At 36.8% G+C, this 18,348-nt stretch overlaps 3 protein-coding genes across 3 annotated transcripts; 1 reads left to right on the forward strand and 2 right to left on the reverse strand.

Moving 5' to 3' along the window:
- Positions 1-871: 871 nt before the first annotated feature.
- On the reverse strand, positions 872-4,998 carry LOC111493507 (exocyst complex component EXO84A). Its single transcript, XM_023143210.1, has 7 exons — positions 4,828-4,998; positions 4,699-4,767; positions 3,492-4,595; positions 2,542-3,042; positions 2,267-2,455; positions 1,241-1,377; positions 872-1,173 (listed from the first exon to the last, which is right to left on the reverse strand). Exons 1-7 carry the CDS (start codon positions 4,996-4,998, stop codon positions 1,011-1,013), a joined length of 2,334 nt encoding a protein of 777 aa, XP_022998978.1. The 3' UTR covers positions 872-1,010.
- Positions 4,999-8,581: 3,583 nt separating this feature from the next.
- Positions 8,582-10,409, reverse strand: LOC111493998 (wall-associated receptor kinase 5). The gene is made up of 2 exons (XM_023143972.1): positions 9,391-10,409; positions 8,582-8,824 (listed from the first exon to the last, which is right to left on the reverse strand). Exons 1-2 carry the CDS (start codon positions 10,259-10,261, stop codon positions 8,778-8,780), a joined length of 918 nt encoding a protein of 305 aa, XP_022999740.1. The 5' UTR covers positions 10,262-10,409; the 3' UTR covers positions 8,582-8,777.
- A 3,059-nt stretch (positions 10,410-13,468) lies between these two features.
- Positions 13,469-14,452, forward strand: LOC111494013 (homeobox-leucine zipper protein HOX4-like). Its single transcript, XM_023143993.1, has 2 exons — positions 13,469-13,683; positions 13,750-14,452. The coding sequence occupies exons 1-2, from the start codon at positions 13,620-13,622 to the stop codon at positions 14,361-14,363; spliced, it is 678 nt and encodes a 225-aa protein (XP_022999761.1). The 5' UTR covers positions 13,469-13,619; the 3' UTR covers positions 14,364-14,452.
- The last annotated feature ends 3,896 nt before the right edge of the window (positions 14,453-18,348 follow it).

Here is an 18,348-nt window from a genome sequence, read left to right on the forward strand (position 1 = left end):
TCTTATATCTCTACATATAGTTCAAGTAATCATATTATAGCCAGAGTATTCGTATTCTTAGTTTATTGGATTTAGATTAACGATTGTAAAATTCACTTTATTCAATAAAAATTTTTACTGAATAAACATCAATAATAACTTTATTGAAAATAGAATATGTTTTTATTTACAAACTACGAGTTTTAGAACATAAAACCCAACAGTAGGTTGTGCTATGGAACTTGATATGTTATCTTATGTTGTATTTATGAGAAATATCATGTTGACACGTTATACTATTGATAAATGTGATATGTTATGAAAGTGTGATACCATGTTATACACTATATTATGAAATTATATAACATGATTATGTTACATATGAATTGATCGAAGATATAACTTACACCACAGACACGTGCCAGAATTTTAAACTACGGGTATCTCATGCATATTGTCGGTTCACGTGCATTGAGATACTTTTCTGTTATGATTAGCATGAACGTGTGTACTACGATATTCTAATACGGTATTCTAATACGGTATTATGTACACCATGATATTATGTGTGTTCTGTTCCCTCCGTGATATACCAACAATGTGAGTGTATGCTAGTCGAAGGCCAGGTCTAGGAGATACGTATGATTATAAATCATAATAACATTCATACGAGGATAACATCATAACTCATATAAAGAATTTACATGGCATAACATATATCAAACAATCATCTAATCAAGCATATAACATTATTCTAGAACTAAGATCATTTACCTCGGAAATCGATTAAAAAAATATACGCTTGACTTGTGGTTATCAGTAACTCAAACTAAATCCATATTACTCAGCACAACTACGGTGCGTGGAACTGATATGTAGCAGGGATCAACCAGCACGACTACGACGGTAAAAAGAGCATGTGTGGTTTCGTTTAGCTTCCAAATAATTGTGTTTGATAAGATTAAGAAGAACACTAAATACAAAGTTGCACGAATACAAGGACTAAACAATCAAGTAGATGATACCCTTTTCTAATTACTTCCATGAGAATGAACAGAAGATATGGATTTTGCAGAAACAGAAGCGGTCGGGCTGGTGACGTCTCGATCGATGTTACCGAAGGAGCCTTTTCCGGTGAGCATTTTGATAGCAATCTGAGCAACTTCGGCGAACCAGTCGTCCTCCGGCAAAGCACTGCCCACACAACAAAGGTAATGGGTAATTGTCTTTAATAATATGAGCAGAAAAAAAGATATAAAACCTGTAAGGATCTGTTCCAGTAGCAGCCAAGGATTCGATGGCTCTTGCAATGATGTTCTTGATCACTTGATGCAAATTTCGGGATAGATATCGGCCTTGTGATGCGAAAAGTATCACGAACTCCATGTCTAAGTATAGCTGCAACCAAATAATGCAAACTAATGACTTTATTTTTCGAGTTTTCTCAGGGTTTCTTCTATTAGGAATCAGAACCATAACTTCTACAATAGTACGATGTTGTCTCCTTTGAACAGAAGTTTTAGTGGTTTTGCTTTTAGTTTTCTCAAAAGGCCTCGTACCCTTTGAACAGAAGTTTTAGTGGTTTTGCTTTTAGTTTTCTCAAAAGGCCTCGTACCAATGGAGATAATATTTCTTATTTATAAACTCAGGATCATTCCCTTAATTAGTTAATGTTTCGAACAAAATACACCATAGAGTCTCGAGAGGCCAGCTTCTCTAGAGCCCTCGAATAAAATACATCATTTGTTCGATACTTGAGTCATCTTTGACTATACCTTTGAGACTTGCAACTTCTTTGTTCGGCACCTGAGGATTCTATTGACATGACTAATTTAACGATGTGACTCTAATACCATTTTAGGAACCTCGATCTCCACAAGGTATAATATTGTCCACTTTGAACATAAACTCTCGTAGTTTTGTTTTTGGTTTTCCCAAAATGTCAACGGATATAACATTCCTTACAGGGTGGAACTACTCATTTCAATAATCCTCAACATCTACTAGACGGAGAAATTTGAATTTTTCAGGTCTGATCGAATCTAAATCTTCACATATTTATATGGAGAGAGAACGTGGACGAGAACGAGAACGAGGATGCCATTTCTAAGCCTACACCATACCTCGTGAACATCTTTAAACTTGAATTGTCTAGGCATAGTCTCAATTAACGTATTTTCTCAAATAATTTTTTAGGAAAAAAAAAAAAGTAGTTTTAAATTTAAATTATTATTAATTTTAATCAGCTAAAAATTTAAAAAATAAATAAAAAGAAAAAAGAGCTTACTTGCTGAAGGCCGAAAGGGCCCAAAGGGCGAGGCCCAACCTCTATTTCTTCCCAGAAGGCTTGATCTTCAGAAAGCCATAATATCACTGTTTCAGTGAGTCTCATGAGAAGAACAGTCGCAAATCTCTCCCTTCCCACGAACATCTCTGTCGCAATCCCTGCAATCAGCGTCAATTTCGCGAAAAGCGCCTGAAACCGACCGGCAAGCAATCAGGTTTCTTCGATTCCCCTCTTTTGATTTCGAATTCATCTAAGATAGATAGATAGATAGTCACCTGAAATATCTGCGATGGAAACCACTCCGGCTCTTCTGCATTTCCATTCCCGTCCATCGACAGGTACACCTGTGCATTCAGCCGCGTATCGCCGTCTTCCGTGAAGATCAGTTCTAGAGCATGTTGGCGGCAGAAGCTGTCCCTCAGTCGATCCACCGACCGCTGTAGTCTCCTCTTCCACTCTCTCTGCTCCGGCAGCCGGCTCGATGTTTTCCTTGGCGTTTCTGATCTGTTCTGTGGAAATATCTTGGACGCCGCTCGAGGAAGCAACTCATCGGCCAGTAACGACGCGTTCGCTAGCAGCGCTATCTGTTGCGGTTCGGTCTCCGCCAGCCGTACGATCTTCGTCGCTGATCCTTCCAGATTCATCTCGTTTTCCACTGAACTTGACAGAGCTGTTATGAGCAAATTGATGTAAGAGTTGAATACTTGCAGAACTCCTTCCAAGGTTAGTGAATCCAATTGCAGGCTTTCAAGTGATCCCATGTCCTCTACAAATTCCTGATATCATACTTCATTTTTCAGATTCAAGCAGAACTTAAAATACTTAACCTACTACCTTGTGAATCGCTGATCAGATCAGTGACAGAAATACTTCAAAACTGGGCTCGACATTAAGTCACTTTTGACTACACTTTCGCGACTCACAACTTCTTTGTTCGACATTTGAGGATTTTATTGATATGGTTAAGTTAAGAGTATGACTCTGATATCATGTTAGGAATCACGAATCTCCACAATGGTATGATTGTCCACTTTGAGTATTAGCTCTCATGGCTTTGCTTTTGGTTTTTTCAGAAGGCATCATACCAATGGAGATGTATTTCTTATTTATAAACTCATGATCAATGCTTAATTAGCCACATTCCTCTCCCAACCATCCTCAACACGTAACTCATCTCTTGCTTGTAAATTAAAGAACGACAATATGAATCCCATAGAATCATTACCTGAACCATTGTGTTGAATCTATGTGCACTTCTTGAAAGCTTTGGCTGTGAGACGACACTGCTCAGTGACGAAGTTGAAGACGACCCCGGGAAAAATCGAGAAGAAAGGGGGGAATAAGCAAGCAACCAATCATCTGATGCAGCCAAGGCAGCACTGGTCTGTTCAATTCTCCTCAAATTAGCGGTTATAGCATGCTCAATGAAGGGCCTGAAGTGTCTGAATAACACTGGCGTCAGGGCCAACCCACGAGCCTCCAGAAGAGAGCAATGCCCCATACATATCTGCACACACTCAGCTGCAATTCTCATGCTCCCCACAGCAGCCGATGAAGCTATGACATACCTTTTCAGGAACATAGCAAAAGAATCCGTTTGTCTCACAGACCAAGTTACCAACTCCGAGGCATAAGCTGGCTCTTCCCCGAACACTCCCAATGAATCACTTGCTGCTTGAGAAATGGTTGAGAATACAAACTGGGATATTGCAGCCGTGTATATCCCGCTACCCGTGTTCCCCGACGCCCGAAAACTCTGCAAGCTGCGCTGCAGCTTCTGCTGATGTGAATTCAGCAGCAACATGTGTGCACGGGAGCCGTCCCCGAGCTTCTTCAGAGCCTGAGCAGCAGACCGAAGCTCCACTCCTCGTGTTGAAGGTTGGGAAATTGTTTGCTCCAAGAGACAAGCCAGTTTGTGTCTTTGGTTTCTAATGGCAGTATGTAATGTGGTGAGTGCAGCTGTGCTCAACGACCTCCGACGATTCGTGTCTTCAGCGATCCGTTCCCCTTCGTCTAAGGCAGCCAGAGCTTCGTCCATTCTTTTCTCAACCAACAGAACTTCAAGGCTGTCCAAGAACTCCACCAGCCATTCATCTTTATTGGGGAGCTGACTGCTCTCGTTGGAAGAATGGTCTACAGTTGAAACTTCAATATCTCCAGACAGAGATTCAATGCTGTTTCCTTCTGTTAGACCATGAATGAGAGCTGCCTGAGTGGATAAATGGTTTCTTAGTAGGAGTAGCTCTCCTTCAAGATCTGAAATCTCTCGAGATGTACTGCAAGGATTAAAAGAAGAACCAAACCAAACCAAACCAAACCCATCAGAGAGCTACAGAAAGGACATTGAAAAGCATCATATTTGAAGAACAAAAGAAGAAAGGGGAAATGATTGGAATTGCTCGCCGAATGAAAGCTCCATAATTGGCGTAAACACTTTTGCGCATTTCCTCTGCAGAGGCCTTCTTGAGCTCGATAAGGTAAGAGCATAAATGCTTGATTTCCTGATGAATGATTAGAATTTAGAAAAAGAAGAGGGAGATAAAAGAAGGGTGGGTGGGTACCTTCTCGGTCATGGCTTGGCATTTGGAGGTGACATAGGAATCAATGTCGAACTTGGAGGTCTTGAAGCCCTTTAATCTATCGCTGAGTGGTAGATTTGCTTCCATTTCTGAGGAGTCTCCTATGCTTGAGAATGGTCCTCTGGTAAGCGACGAATAGGCCGCAGAATCCATGTTTTCTTGATGGGGGGGAATCAAATTTCAGAAGGAAATGGAAGAGAATTGGGAGGGAATAGAAAGAATGATTTATGAATGGAAATGGGTTGACGCCATTGATGGGAATGTGGAAAGATCCAAATCAGATGAAAATTTGCTTCGATTCAGACAGAGAATGATCCGCTGAATTGGTTATGCCCGGTGAGTTTGTTATGGCTTATTAGTTATATATATATATTTAACCTTTTTTTTTTAATTTAGTCTCAATCATAAAAAAAATACCTTACACTTTTGTCTTAAAATTATACTAAAGTTTCAATTCTACCCTAATTTTTTACAAATGTTTACCTTTTTTATTTGTATTTTTTTTTTCTACTTTCATTTTTATTAAGAAAACAAAAACATAATTTCAAAATCTATTTTAAATAATGGTTTGTTTTGTTTGTAAATCACTTTTATGTAAGATAATTTTTTTTTTTTTTTTTTTTTTTTAGTTTATGGGTTACATTTTTTTATTTTTTTTAAAATTTTTTTTTTTCTCTTTTGAATTTCTTTTATTTATTTATTTATTTCTACTTTCATTTTTTTAGAAAATAAAAATATAGTTTTCATCTAATTTCAAAATCTATTTTATTGGGTTAAATTAAATAATTGTTTATTTTGTTGGTAAATCACTTCCCTATTAGTTACAATTTAATTTCAAAATCTAATTCTAGTTAAAGGATAAGTGGCTCACTATAGAACCAACTTGGAACTCTGAAAAGAAGCTTTTCTTGGAGGAAGATGGACCTCATATTATCTGAATTTCTATTTTTTAGACTAATAGAATATCTGTATCTTGAATTTCTATAACAGGATTCAAACTCTTACATTGAGTTTGTTGGATCCATCCCCACCTAATGTAGTGGTCCGAAAAATTTGTGTCAGGTTCGGTTGAGAATCCGATCAAAACATAGAAACGTTTTGTAAAGCACATCTTATCTATTGTGGATTTATAATGCGGATGAATAGTATCTCCTTTGGTATGAAGCCTTTTGAAAAAACCAAATACAAATCCATGAGGGCCTAGTTGACTGTTATGACATTGAGGAAAGGTTAAGATAGTTTTTTCAAGCTTACTAATAGTTGTGATGGTATCACTAGGTCGCTTTTTACTCCCTCCGATACATTACTAGTACTATTTAATGACCTAGATTGGACTTAATAGTGCCCTTGTCCAGTAATAGGAATTTAGGAATCCGTACCATTAAGCTTGACCCCATATTAGTCAAGTAAGATAGTGCTTCAAGACTACTTCAAGTGCCATTATTGTGTGTGAAAATGGTCAAGGACCTTCTGAACAAAGTTGTTGTTCTGTAAACCCGTCTTGAAAGAGGGCAAGAGACCACATAGATAGAATTCATAGTTGGTCGGCCCATAGGGTCGCTCCCCCAAATTTCAGTGCGACTTTATTGTCCTGTGGAAGAGTTACTAGCTAAACTTACACATATGATGTTCAGGAGATATGATGTCATAATGTTCTTTTTGAGATAATTATGATGAGGTTGCCTCTCCAGATTTAAGATACTGATGATTCACTTCAAAGACAATCTAATCGTTCAGTCAGAAGAATAGAAAAGTCATACAGTAGATCCATGGTGCCATGATAGGTGAACGACTTCTAGACTCCCATTGGATTTGATGTAAGTAAGAGAACGATTTCTAGACCCGGTTGGATTTGTGACATGCATAAGAGTTGTTTGAAACTTTATGGCCTCCTAGAAGCTCCAAAATCTAAGCAACTTAGGCTTGGACTTCCTATGGCCTAGATTAAAACTAGTGGTAACTAACTAGGTCAAGGGTTTAGTTAAAGCCTACAAGTCGGATGCTTACTATGTCAGAGAGAGATTTCTAGACCACGATTAGGTTTTTGACATGGACCTCCCAGAAGCTCATAAATCTACCCACCTTAAGCTTAAGCTTAAACTTCCTATAGCCCAAGTAAGAGCTTGTGATAACTAATTAGATCAAGTATACTATTAGAGCCTACAAGTGAGTTGTTTACTAAGTATTTTGTACTCACAAGATATTACCTTTTTTAGGTAATTGTAGATTCGTTAGTTAAGGTGGAGGAGCATTTGGGAGTTGTGCGGTCATAAAAGAAGGTCGTCTTGGGTCCTTAGTCTTTTTCTTTTTGAGGTCGATGTTTGTTTTTCTATCTTATTTAGTAGTACTTACTGTGTACTAAACTTTTGAACAATACTTTAAATTTATAAATGTGTTCGTTTTCATCTTTTAAATGTTGTGGTGTTTGTTTTTAAATTCATGTAAAATTTTATCTTACCTTTCATTGGTCGATTAGTCAGTCCATGCCGTGATCCATGATTTGAAACCTCAAAAATCGGGTTATGACACGTATGGGAAAAATTAGTATAGGAGTTTATTGTGAGTGTCTACTAATTTCTAACACTTTTCACTAATCTTTGTTTCTTGATAAAATTAATTAGTAGAGATACTCTTATATTGGCAAGACAATCCTAATAATCGACTTACCATCGAAGTTTTTGTTGAAGCAATAACACTCGAAGAAAAGGAATTAACACCTTCTTCTACAAAATTCGAATCAATCAAGAGATAAAACTAGAATTAGATTACCTCTTAATACCCAAAGATCTAAGAGCAAGATTTAGAATTTTGTTCTAAATTGAGTCATTTCACAAACGAACTTTATCAAGAATTGATTAAATAGTTGGATCCAATCTACCACAAAAAATTTCAAATTTTAAGAGAAAAAATCTCAATGCGAGAATTCAAACTCGTTCATTAGTAGTCTTATTTTTATATACCATATTTTGTAGGTATTTATAGCTCTCTACAAAGAAACTCCAACCATTCATTAGGGTCATGATTAACAAGTTAACTCATCCCTCCCCTTTAAATGCCCACTAAACAAGTTAGGATTATGATTGAAGTTTGATACTCTCCACTACTCTTTAAATGTCCTCCTCAACAATTATAAAATTAAAATAATAAATAAAATTTTCAATAAACGTGTTATTTATGACAACCTCATGACCTACTCCAACTTTACAAAGGTTGATTTTGTAATTCATGAAACGAAGGTTGAGCTGAGTCTATTCAATTTTGTAGATGAAGAATGAACCCTTGTTGAATTTTCGTGTAATAAGTCCAATTGAAACTTGTAGAACGCCATGATCATTGTCACTTTCTCTTCCCACAAATGATACTTTTGCCTAAATTTCATTGTTGTAAGCTATCCAATTTCAAAAAACTAGGTAACAGATCAAACATTAATAATAGTAGATTGCAACTTCAAACCTTTCTATAAAAGACCTTTTTAGACGACCTCGTCTCTTACGTTGCAACATGACAACGATGACTAATGGTGCATCGAGTCATTTTCCCAAATTCAATATCTTTTCTTATCAAACATATCTCAACATGTATATATAAACCCGTATAATTATCTACGAAACCAAAGTTGGGTCGCTTCAAATAATGCAAAGGTTAGGAAGAATAAAACTTTATGGAAGTCTTTATGTCGTTACTTTGAGGAATATGCTCAATAAAGTGTGAGAAAATGAAGCAATTCACAGCGTAGTGGATGATATAGAATCATTATCCTCGACAAAAAGGGGAACCTGATTCCATTACCTTCTCTTTTTTATGTTCCATTCATTAATAAAATAATAAAGCTCTTTGGACACCAAATTTGATCTTATTTGGAAACACAAACAACTTCTTGAATACATAATTAACTAATACTTTTATTTTTCCCATCAACTTCTTCTTCAGCTCTAAAATTTTAAATCCTTGAAGATCAAACCGACCACTAGCCAAATCCCTGTACAAAGATGAAATAAAGATATGTTAGGAATAACGACTCTACACAATGGTATGATATTGTCCACTCTGAGTATAAATAGATCCCCTATAAACCCATAATCATTTCCTAAATTAGCCAATGTGGACTCTCTTCTAACAATCTTCAACAATCCTCACAGAACCTCCCTTGAGACCTATGGAGCCCTCAAACAGTCTCTCCTTAATCAAGGCTCGACTCTTTCTCTAGAGTTCTTGAACAAAGTACACCCTTAAGTCACTTTTGACTACACCTTCGAGGCTCACAACTTCCTTGTTCTACATTTAAGTATTCTACTGACATGACTAAGTTAAAGGACACGACTCTGATACCATGTTAGAAACCAAACCTCCACAATGGTATGATATTGCTCACTTTGATCATAAGCTCTCGTGGCTTTGCTTTGAATTTCCCAAAAAGCCTCATACTAATGAACATGTATTTATTACTTATAAACCCATGATCCTTCTCTAAATTAACTAACGTCTTCCCAACCATCATCATCAAAAGTTAAATATTGTGAAGAAGGGAGGTGTAATTGAACTTACATGATTTTTGGTTTGGAAGAAACTTTGAAGCGCCATTGAAAGAGTCACCAAAGAAACAATTGGTGGTGGTGTTGAATCCAGGAGGACAATTACATATAAAAGAATCAAGAGGGCCTGAATACCCACAAACCCCACCACTTTGTTCACAACTTGAACACCAACTTGGATAAACATTATCAATTGCAAACTTATATTTGATAGCAATTCCATATTTCCAGCTATCAGCATCCGACTCTCTACCATTAAAGCTATAAAACCCAGAATAAGAACCGCATTTAAGCTTCTCCAAGTCCATTTCAAAAGATGGCCCAAAATTCACAGGCGTGTAAACACAGCATCCAGAGATTGGAATATTGAGGCTAACAATTGGCTTGCACCCATACAAGAATCCACAAATGGGTAATCCTCGGTTGTCGCAAAGAGCGACCCGAGACGAGTTGTTTCGGTCGTTGAACATCCCGTTCGGGGAGTAAACAGGAGAGGTGCTTGAGCAGTCGAGTAGGGCGAAGATGGTATCGCCATGGAATGTGAATGGGGCGTCCCAGTCGAGGCCGAAGCCCTTGCTAGGCTGGTTGCAGTTGCAAGTAGACATGGTGGGGTCGGTTATGTAGAGGACTTGGTTGGCGTAGTCTATGTAGGAGATGGGGTAGCAGCCGGTATGAGTTGTGAAGGTTAGCTGTTGATGGTCGTTGCAAGTGATGTAAGGGTGGAAGCGTGGGTCACCGCAGCCGGTGCCGCTGCTGAAAGGGTAACGCAGCGGGATGTCGCCGCAGCTCTTTTGGCAAGCTTGGTCGGCGATGGAGGGCGAAAGGAAGAAGAATATTGTGAGAATTAGCAATGCATGAGGAGAAGGGAAGAGGGTTTGCTCCATTGTTTGTGGAAATGTTTGAGTCTTGTGGGATTGTGGTGTAGTGTATATATTTTGAGGTGGCTTTAGTATTGGTAGGGGTCAGCTAGGGTTCGCTTTTCTTTTCTTTTTGAATCATGGTGGCGCATAGAAGGGAAGTGTTCTTGTTTTAGTTGGAGATAAGTTTTGGAACTTTTGGTTTGCTTTTTCCTGTTCCAAAGCTCTCTTCTTCCACTCTTGGATGCCTTGATTTTAGTCATGATCTTCATTTATATACATTAATAATTGATGTGATTCCGTTGATTTCTGAATACCTAATTATTTGCAAGATAAAAAATAGCACCATGAGTGTAAGAAATACTCGATAAGCAATTTATTTGTATGTTTTTGTTGGATCTAATCTCCTATTCAATGTCCTTAATGCTATGTGTCAGTGTTGTGGTCCTAGAAATAGCCGATTCGATGGTCTTATTATCAAACCCTATCAAGCTTGTACGTAAGTTGTCCTTCTCATTCTATAGATACGAGTCATTTAGCCCTATCAGACTCATTCATTTTAGCCCTCATCATTCCTATTCTAAGGCATACTTCACCATGTTGGATGATGAAATTCCCACGTCGGCTAATTTTGAAAATGATCGTGGGTTTATAATCAAGGAATACTCTCTCCATTGGTATGAGATCTTTTGGGGAAGCCCACAGCAAAGCCATGAGACTTTATGCTGGAAGTGGATAATATCATACTATTGTGGAGAATACCATGCCCTAAACTTAGCCATATCAATAGAATCCTCAAATGTCGAACAAATGACTCCAAAAGAAAAAGGAGTTTAAGGCTCCTCAAGGCATAGTAAAAAATGACGAATATGCCAAAAAAATCAAAGAATACTCTTTCCATTGATAGAAATTTTGGGGAAGCCTAGAGCAAAACCATGAGTCATGTTCATGTAACAGGTACGAATCAAGCCATCCTATTAGCAACCACATTACTTCCCTAATATGTTCTTTACGTGTCTACTATTGAGTGCCAGAGTGCCAACTGGAAGGCTATGAATGGTTGAGGAGGAAATACTGTTTGTCTTTCTTTCTTCGGTTTCGGGCGATAATTTTTTGCCACTTCTGTCTAAGAGAATCCCATCCTCAGTCTTTGTTGAGTCTGACATCAGTGGCGTATGCTCAACAAGCTCACTATTCTGTCATTTCAGGCTATGAATATTTTAGGATAAGCCTCATTTTAGGCTATGAATGGTTGAGGAGGAAATACTGTTTGTCTTTCTTTCTTCGGTTTTGGGCGATAATTCTTGGCCACTTCCGTCGAAGAGAATAACCAAACAAGAATTGAGAATAAGCTAGACCTCCAATTGTCACTGAGACCACTTCAACAAGTGAGCTGCTTGCTCAGGCTAGAGAGGAAGTTCAAGTGGCTCTCCTTCGTCTGTCCTTGCCTGAGACGGTAAAGATTCCACCATCTCTCCCAATGGTACCTACCGAACATAGGACTCTTCCTGAGATGAGCTTCCCTACCCATTATTTATTTTCAAGCTAACTATGTCCATCTTCATTCTCAGGTACCAACTCCACAAAGTGCCAGACTATTAGGATCCACCATATCTATTCAATCCCCTTCAAGTGTGCACTTAACATCAAGGAGTATGCTCGCAAAGCTTTCAACAAGGATCAGACCTCCTTTTTCAGATGCTGATACCTTAACCTCTGACCTAGCTGTTAGATAAGATATTTTCTGGAATAAGCAAATCATAATGATTGCTGGGTCTATTTTCATTCGTTTTTTGATGTATTGCCATAACCTTCACTAATTGAGGTAAGTTCATAATCAAAGGTTGTGTCTTAAACTATCCCTACACTCGCCAGATTCTCAAGTGAACCTTAACGTGGATCATGGACCAAAGGATAGTGATTCATAAGGCTAATGCTCCAATATCTTGCACAATATCTCTAGGTCACATAGCGATTACCCAACGTTCATACATGGGCATTTGTTGAATTTCAACCACCTATTATGCTTTATAGGAATCAACTTAGGCAATCTTTCTAAACATGGGATAAAATCATAAATGTGAAAGTTCGAATGAATCAAGCATAATAATCGGACACACAATTGGAATTCTGGAAGCTCATATAATATACATACATGTTAAACCGGTCGAAATTCCATTCTACTTTGTTTAGTTCATTAATTCCTTAGCATTTTTCTACTCGAGATATACTCATATACACAAAAATTCATCAACGTGCATACGTGATAAACGGGTCAAAAACCCATTCAACTAGGCTTAGTTCACAAATTTCTTAACATATTTTGATCCTAAAACATATTAGCATACAATGAATGAAGTAGTCAAATTAAACTGCTCATGAAGAATCAAAATCCTATGCGAATTAGCTCACCCAAAAACAGTTACTTGTACCATTCGAAACCTCTCCTACCAAAAATCAACTCTTCATTAAAAGTTCTTACTTTTTTGACCCACCAACCTTTGACTTTATAACACACATTTACACCAATTCTATAGCATTTGCCTTCTTTGTTCCTCATTAGGAATGCCACAACTCTCAACACCAATCGTGAAAAATCAATTTCTTGTTGGAGGAACGACTACTCGTTAGAACTCAAATCCATCCTCTCTTCCGAATGAAATGATCCCAGTTTGGCCCACGACTCTCTACAATGGTATGATATTGTCCACTTTGAGCATAAACTCTCATGACTTTACTTTGGGCTTTTCCAAAAGGTCTCGTACCAATGGAGTTAGTATTCCTCACTTATAAACCCATGATCATTCCCTAAATTAGCCGATGTAAGACTTCCATCATCCAACCGCCCTTCCTTGTCCAATAGCTAACCAACTCTGCCCTCTTTTGATCGTTGGACCCCATTCAAAGAGTTTCTTTATTCAATAGAATAAGCAGATTAACTGCACTCTCGGATCAATCGGATCGATAAGTGAGTTGATTTTGAAGTATGCTGACATTTATTTGGCCCAAAATCTCACATGGGCCTCGGCCCATTTTCAGTATATACACATATTATTTTATTTGAAACGTGCAAATGTAGTAATTTTTATCTATAAAAAATTGATCGAATATGGTTAAAAAAATATATATATATATATTCAAGAGGTCAGAAATTCGAATTTGTATAATTTATGGGCTAAATTAAAAAAAAAAAAAATTTATCCAATGTGTGTGTTCTCGAGTGGTGGAAAAAAGGATGCCTTGACCCTGCAGGAGCCTTATAATGCCACAAGCTCTCACCTCATGAAAGAACAATCTCTCTCTCTCCTCTGTTTTTTTCTCTCTCTTCAATCTTCTCATACTTCACGTAACTCTCTGTTTCTCTCTGTTTCTCTCTGCCACAGCTATGGCGGACGGAGCAGTTTACGCGCCACCTTCCTCCGACGTGCTTGATTCCCTCATAATTCCCGGTAAGAATCTTCAATAATTAATGAGTTTTCCGGCAAATTCTGAGCTGACCCATTAATGTTTTTCAGGCGAGTTCATCGGAGAAACCAACGAAGACGAATTACTCGACGGACTATGGCGGAAAGCTTCAAAAAAACGGCGGCTTTCGGTGGATCAAGTTCAATTTCTTGAGAAAAGCTTCGAAGTGGAAAACAAACTAGAACCAGAGAGAAAAACCCAATTAGCTAAAGAATTGGGTCTTCAGCCAAGACAAGTAGCGATCTGGTTCCAAAACAGACGAGCTCGTTGCAAAACAAAGCAGCTAGAAAAGGATTACTTGTCACTCAAAACCAGCTATGATAATCTCAAATCCAGCTACGAAGATCTTGTTCGTGAAAAGGAAGAACTTGAAACAGAGATTCGGAATTTGGAAGAGAGATTAGCGAATGGAGAGAAAGGGAATCGAATTGATTGTTGTTGGGAGAATCAGAACTCATCAATGGCGGATTCTTCACATGGGTTTGAAACAGAGCTGTCGGATTGTTTCTCGCAGGTTGAAGAAGAGAATTTAAGTGGGGATTTGTTGCCGATTTGTTTCCCCAAATTGGAAAGCTGTTATTATGATGATGATTTAACAGATGGTTGTTGTAATTTAGTTGGATTCCAGATCGAAGATCAAGCCTTGGGTTTCTGGCCTTGTTGAGACAATTTTATCTGGAATTACTCTGTTTTTCAATTATGGTTAAATATAGGTATTTTAAAGCTAATAAACTTAAATCATGGGGGGGTTTTGTGAATATTTTTGCCTAAATATATTATTTTCTTTTTTTTTAATTATAAATGTTACATTAATAATTAAAATTCCACCCATCAATCTAAAATATTTGTATATATATATATATAGATTTTATAAAATAAAATATATTATAATTTAATAGACATAAATTTTGAGTTTTACCTGATAAAATATTTGTAGAAATAATCATTATATAATACATTTTTATGCATCGGATTTATTTGGATATACCATTTAAAAAAATAGGGAAAAAATAATTATAATAAATTTAAAGTTAATTATATATCAAATTTGAATTTATATTTAATAACACTTCGAGAGCAATTTCACCTCTCTTCAAATGTCATTTATTTTTATTATTTGTTGTAATAGCTTAAGTCCTAAGCATCTATTGTCTTTTTTGAGCTCGATTTGAGGTGGATTTTCTTTAAGGTTTTTAAAACATATCTACTACTACAGACAGATTTTCACACTCTTATAAAAAATGTCTCGTTCCTCTCTCTAACTGATGTGAGATGTCAAAATTCACTCTCTTTCAAGACCAACATCCTCGCTAGCACACTGTCTGGTATCTACCTCCTCTATGAAGCTCAGCGTATTCGCTAGCACACTGCCTAGAATCTCCCCCTTTAGTACTGAGAGTCCTCGCTAGCACACCGTCAGATGTCTAACTATGATATCATTTGTAACCGTCTAAGCCCACCACTAGTAGACATTGTCCTCTTTGAGATGTCTCTTTTGGGTTCTCAAAGTTTTTAAAACGCATTCGTTAAAGAGAGGTTTCCACATCTTTAGAAAAAAGAGGCACATGAATGAACAATAACCTCGAAAAAAAATGTTTAAAATAACATAGTTATTACTTATACCAACAAAGTGCATCATTATTTTCAATGACCCAATTATCAAAACACTAAAATTAAGCATATTTGGCTTAGACTAATTCTATATTGAGTAACTACATATGAATAACTATAAAACACGGAGTACCAAATTCAAATTCTAAATACGATCCATATGAAAAAATAATAATAATAATAATAAATTGATTTTTAGGGTTTGTATGAAAAATAAAAAAATAATAATAAAAGTCAAAATTGCCATTTGTTTTGTTTGGTAGCTACGCCTCGACTTTTAAAAGGCTACAGCTGTTAGGGAAAGGTGAGGTGACACTTAGATTTAAACTTTAAATTTAATATAAATATAAATAAAATAATATTTTGGATAATATTATATATTTTTATATAGAAACGTCACGTTTGTTTCTTTGCCACAAGATTGTGTCCACTACACTAAAATCCTGTCCCTGCAATCATCTGTGGACGCGTGGAATTTCTCGCTCCTAAAATTAATTCTCTTTTTCTCTCTATAATAAATAAATAAATAATCTAATAATTTAATCCATTTGGTCTTTAGATTCTGCTTTCAAATTAATTAAGAAAATTTAAGAGTAAAATTTGACTCTAATCGGTATTTTTTAACTTAATCATCACTTGAACTATATTTCTTTCGAAGGCATTGGTTGCTTGATTAGTTTGATCAAGCTTATGTTCGGATTGCAAATCAAATGCAGCAAGACATTATTGCTATCGAACTTGTTTCAATTACAATCTCGATTGGTTGAAAAATGATCAATAGTGTTGTTTTTCGATCATAATTACACACTTGTCTCTTAAAAGATATAGTTTCCATGCCCTTAGACAATTACAATCTCGGTTGGTTGAAAAGTTCATGATTGAAGTTGAGACTCTTCATTCTCGTATGACTTTGATCTTACCAACTTCTAGATTGATCTTTCTACACTCGGTTATATGTTCCATGAAACTTATACGTTCTTGTGCGAACAAACATTTCGAAGATAAGAAATGTTGCTGATGAAATGGATGTCCTAGCGGAAAAATTGTGATGTTGAATTAGTACTTTGGATCAAAGTAGTTACTCAATTGAGTTAAAGTAATTTTGTGTTAGTTGATAATAGAATGACTTTGACTATTTATAATTCAACAGTTCGATTGGAACCAAGCTCGATACACTTAATTTGTTAGCTTCCAAGCCATACGAGAAGCTTACTAGGCAAGTACTTGCTCACATGGTGCAACTATTATTGAAAATTTCCATTCTTAAAACTTGTCGCTCTTTATTAGGGATGTACACCGGTTAGGTTGGGTTGAAAAAATCTCTTATACCAATTCAAAATTTTAAATTAGTTAGGTGGGTAACCAAAACAACTGGAATAGAATTTACAACTCAATTAACCCAAACCCTCTGTTTTCGGTTTAATTAATATAAAAAAAAATATAATCCAACCCAACCTTTCTAGTATTGGTTGGATAGTATGGATGGGTCCAACTTCCCCCTACCCGATAGTTATATGCAGTAAGCCGTTATTGTTGTCTTTTGCTTATATTCCCATATAACGTAAATTTCAATTTCTCAATTCTTGCTTTCAAAATGTCTCTACCCTCGTTTTCTAAAACTTTCTTTTTGAACTAGGACTAGAGGCTCGAGCATACGTTGCTTGGTTGTAGACGATGTGAGAACGAATAGACTTAACTCACTTGTTGCTGAGAAGTGAGTGTTGTATAATTGTAAGTCCATGCGATCGAGTTATCAAATCATATGAACAATATCAAAACTAAAATTAAAATGGTCAAATTGGTTTCAAATTTCAATCTTCAATTGCCATCCAAACATAAGCTTCTAAAATTAAAAAAAAAAAAAAACAAAAAAAAAACAACAACAACAACAACGTATAAGCGAGTGGGGAACATAAAAGCCACCTGGCAGTGAAATATCATTCCACGTGTCAAGATATGAGATACTAACAACACCCATTTTAGGAAACCAACGATCGTGAGCCTATGCCTCATAAGGATTCAGATTCATCTCCCACTTACTCCACATTGTCCACGTCAGTACAAACAAGTCATTCCACGTGTCAAAAATTATCAGATGCCAACAACACCCATTTTCAAGAAACCAATGACCGTGAGCCACATGTTCGTGTGTTGATTTGTAGCAAAAGGATTTAGATTCATCTCCCACTAACTTCCACATAGTCCACGTCAGTACATGCCACGCAAAGGCAGATCCATAAACCCTCTGGCCCACGTGGCCTCAGGGCCTACCTGGAGTTTCAACGTGGCAGTAATCAGCGACGCTAAGTAGGGCCCAGCGGAAAAGGAGATAAGATGAGTGGGGTTATGCGTTGAAGAATAAGAGACAGGGGTCCATGTGGGCAGTGACAGGACGAGATTGAGAAATTGACGTGGGATCCATGCACCCACGTGCGGACCATGTCCCATTGTTAGTTCGGACTCTGCTTTGATTTAACACACGCCTTCAAAACCCTAATAACCTGTCAACACCACCTTTTCACCTTTAGATTGGAACCTAGCATCTTCGATCACTGCACATGTTATATGAAAATATCAATCTCCATGTTTGTGTCAATGTCGATATCGATAACTATAGTCTATTGAAATATCGACGAATGTTCTCGTGGAAAAACCACCGATCATAGAAACTTGTAGACTAGATATTTTATGAATTTTTCAATAAAACTTTCGACTATATCTTTAACGACTTGAACGTGTACTTCAAAAGATTAAAATTCGTGGATTTGGTCAACATAGTTTAAGAAGAGACTTCTTTTATGCATAAGTCAATATTGATCGGTCCTTGTCTAGGCTATGACCTGCTTTCACGTTGTATTACTTTATTATTATTATTATATATTTTTTGTACAATCATTCGACAAAATCATGTCTACTCTTATCATACATGATTTGTCTCAAAATGTGCTATAGGGGGAGACCAAGTAGTTGTTTAACCTCATGTGACTAAATGTTGTAATATCTCATACCCACATGTTTTTAATGCAATTGACATTCAA

The sequence above is a fragment of the Cucurbita maxima genome, unplaced genomic scaffold (assembly GCF_002738345.1).
Source record: "Cucurbita maxima cultivar Rimu unplaced genomic scaffold, Cmax_1.0 Cma_Scf00019, whole genome shotgun sequence".
Taxonomy (NCBI): Eukaryota; Viridiplantae; Streptophyta; class Magnoliopsida; order Cucurbitales; family Cucurbitaceae; genus Cucurbita; species Cucurbita maxima.

Excerpts from the sequence above, each read along its gene's own strand:
- LOC111493507 (XM_023143210.1), bottom strand. The coding sequence starts at position 4,998 with ATGGATTCTGCGGCCTATTCGTCGCTTACCAGAGGACCATTCTCAAGC. Across the intron at positions 4,596-4,698 it reads CAGAGGAAATGCGCAAAAGT|CTCTCTGATGGGTTTGGTTT; the intron begins GTTTACGCCAAT and ends TCCTTTCTGTAG. Across the intron at positions 2,456-2,541 it reads TTCCATCGCAGATATTTCAG|GCGCTTTTCGCGAAATTGAC; the intron begins GTGACTATCTAT and ends GGTCGGTTTCAG.
- LOC111493998 (XM_023143972.1), bottom strand. The coding sequence starts at position 10,261 with ATGGAGCAAACCCTCTTCCCTTCTCCTCATGCATTGCTAATTCTCACA. Across the intron at positions 8,825-9,390 it reads TCTTCCAAACCAAAAATCAT|GGATTTGGCTAGTGGTCGGT; the intron begins GTAAGTTCAATT and ends ATCTTTGTACAG.
- LOC111494013 (XM_023143993.1), top strand. The coding sequence starts at position 13,620 with ATGGCGGACGGAGCAGTTTACGCGCCACCTTCCTCCGACGTGCTTGAT. Across the intron at positions 13,684-13,749 it reads TGATTCCCTCATAATTCCCG|GCGAGTTCATCGGAGAAACC; the intron begins GTAAGAATCTTC and ends AATGTTTTTCAG.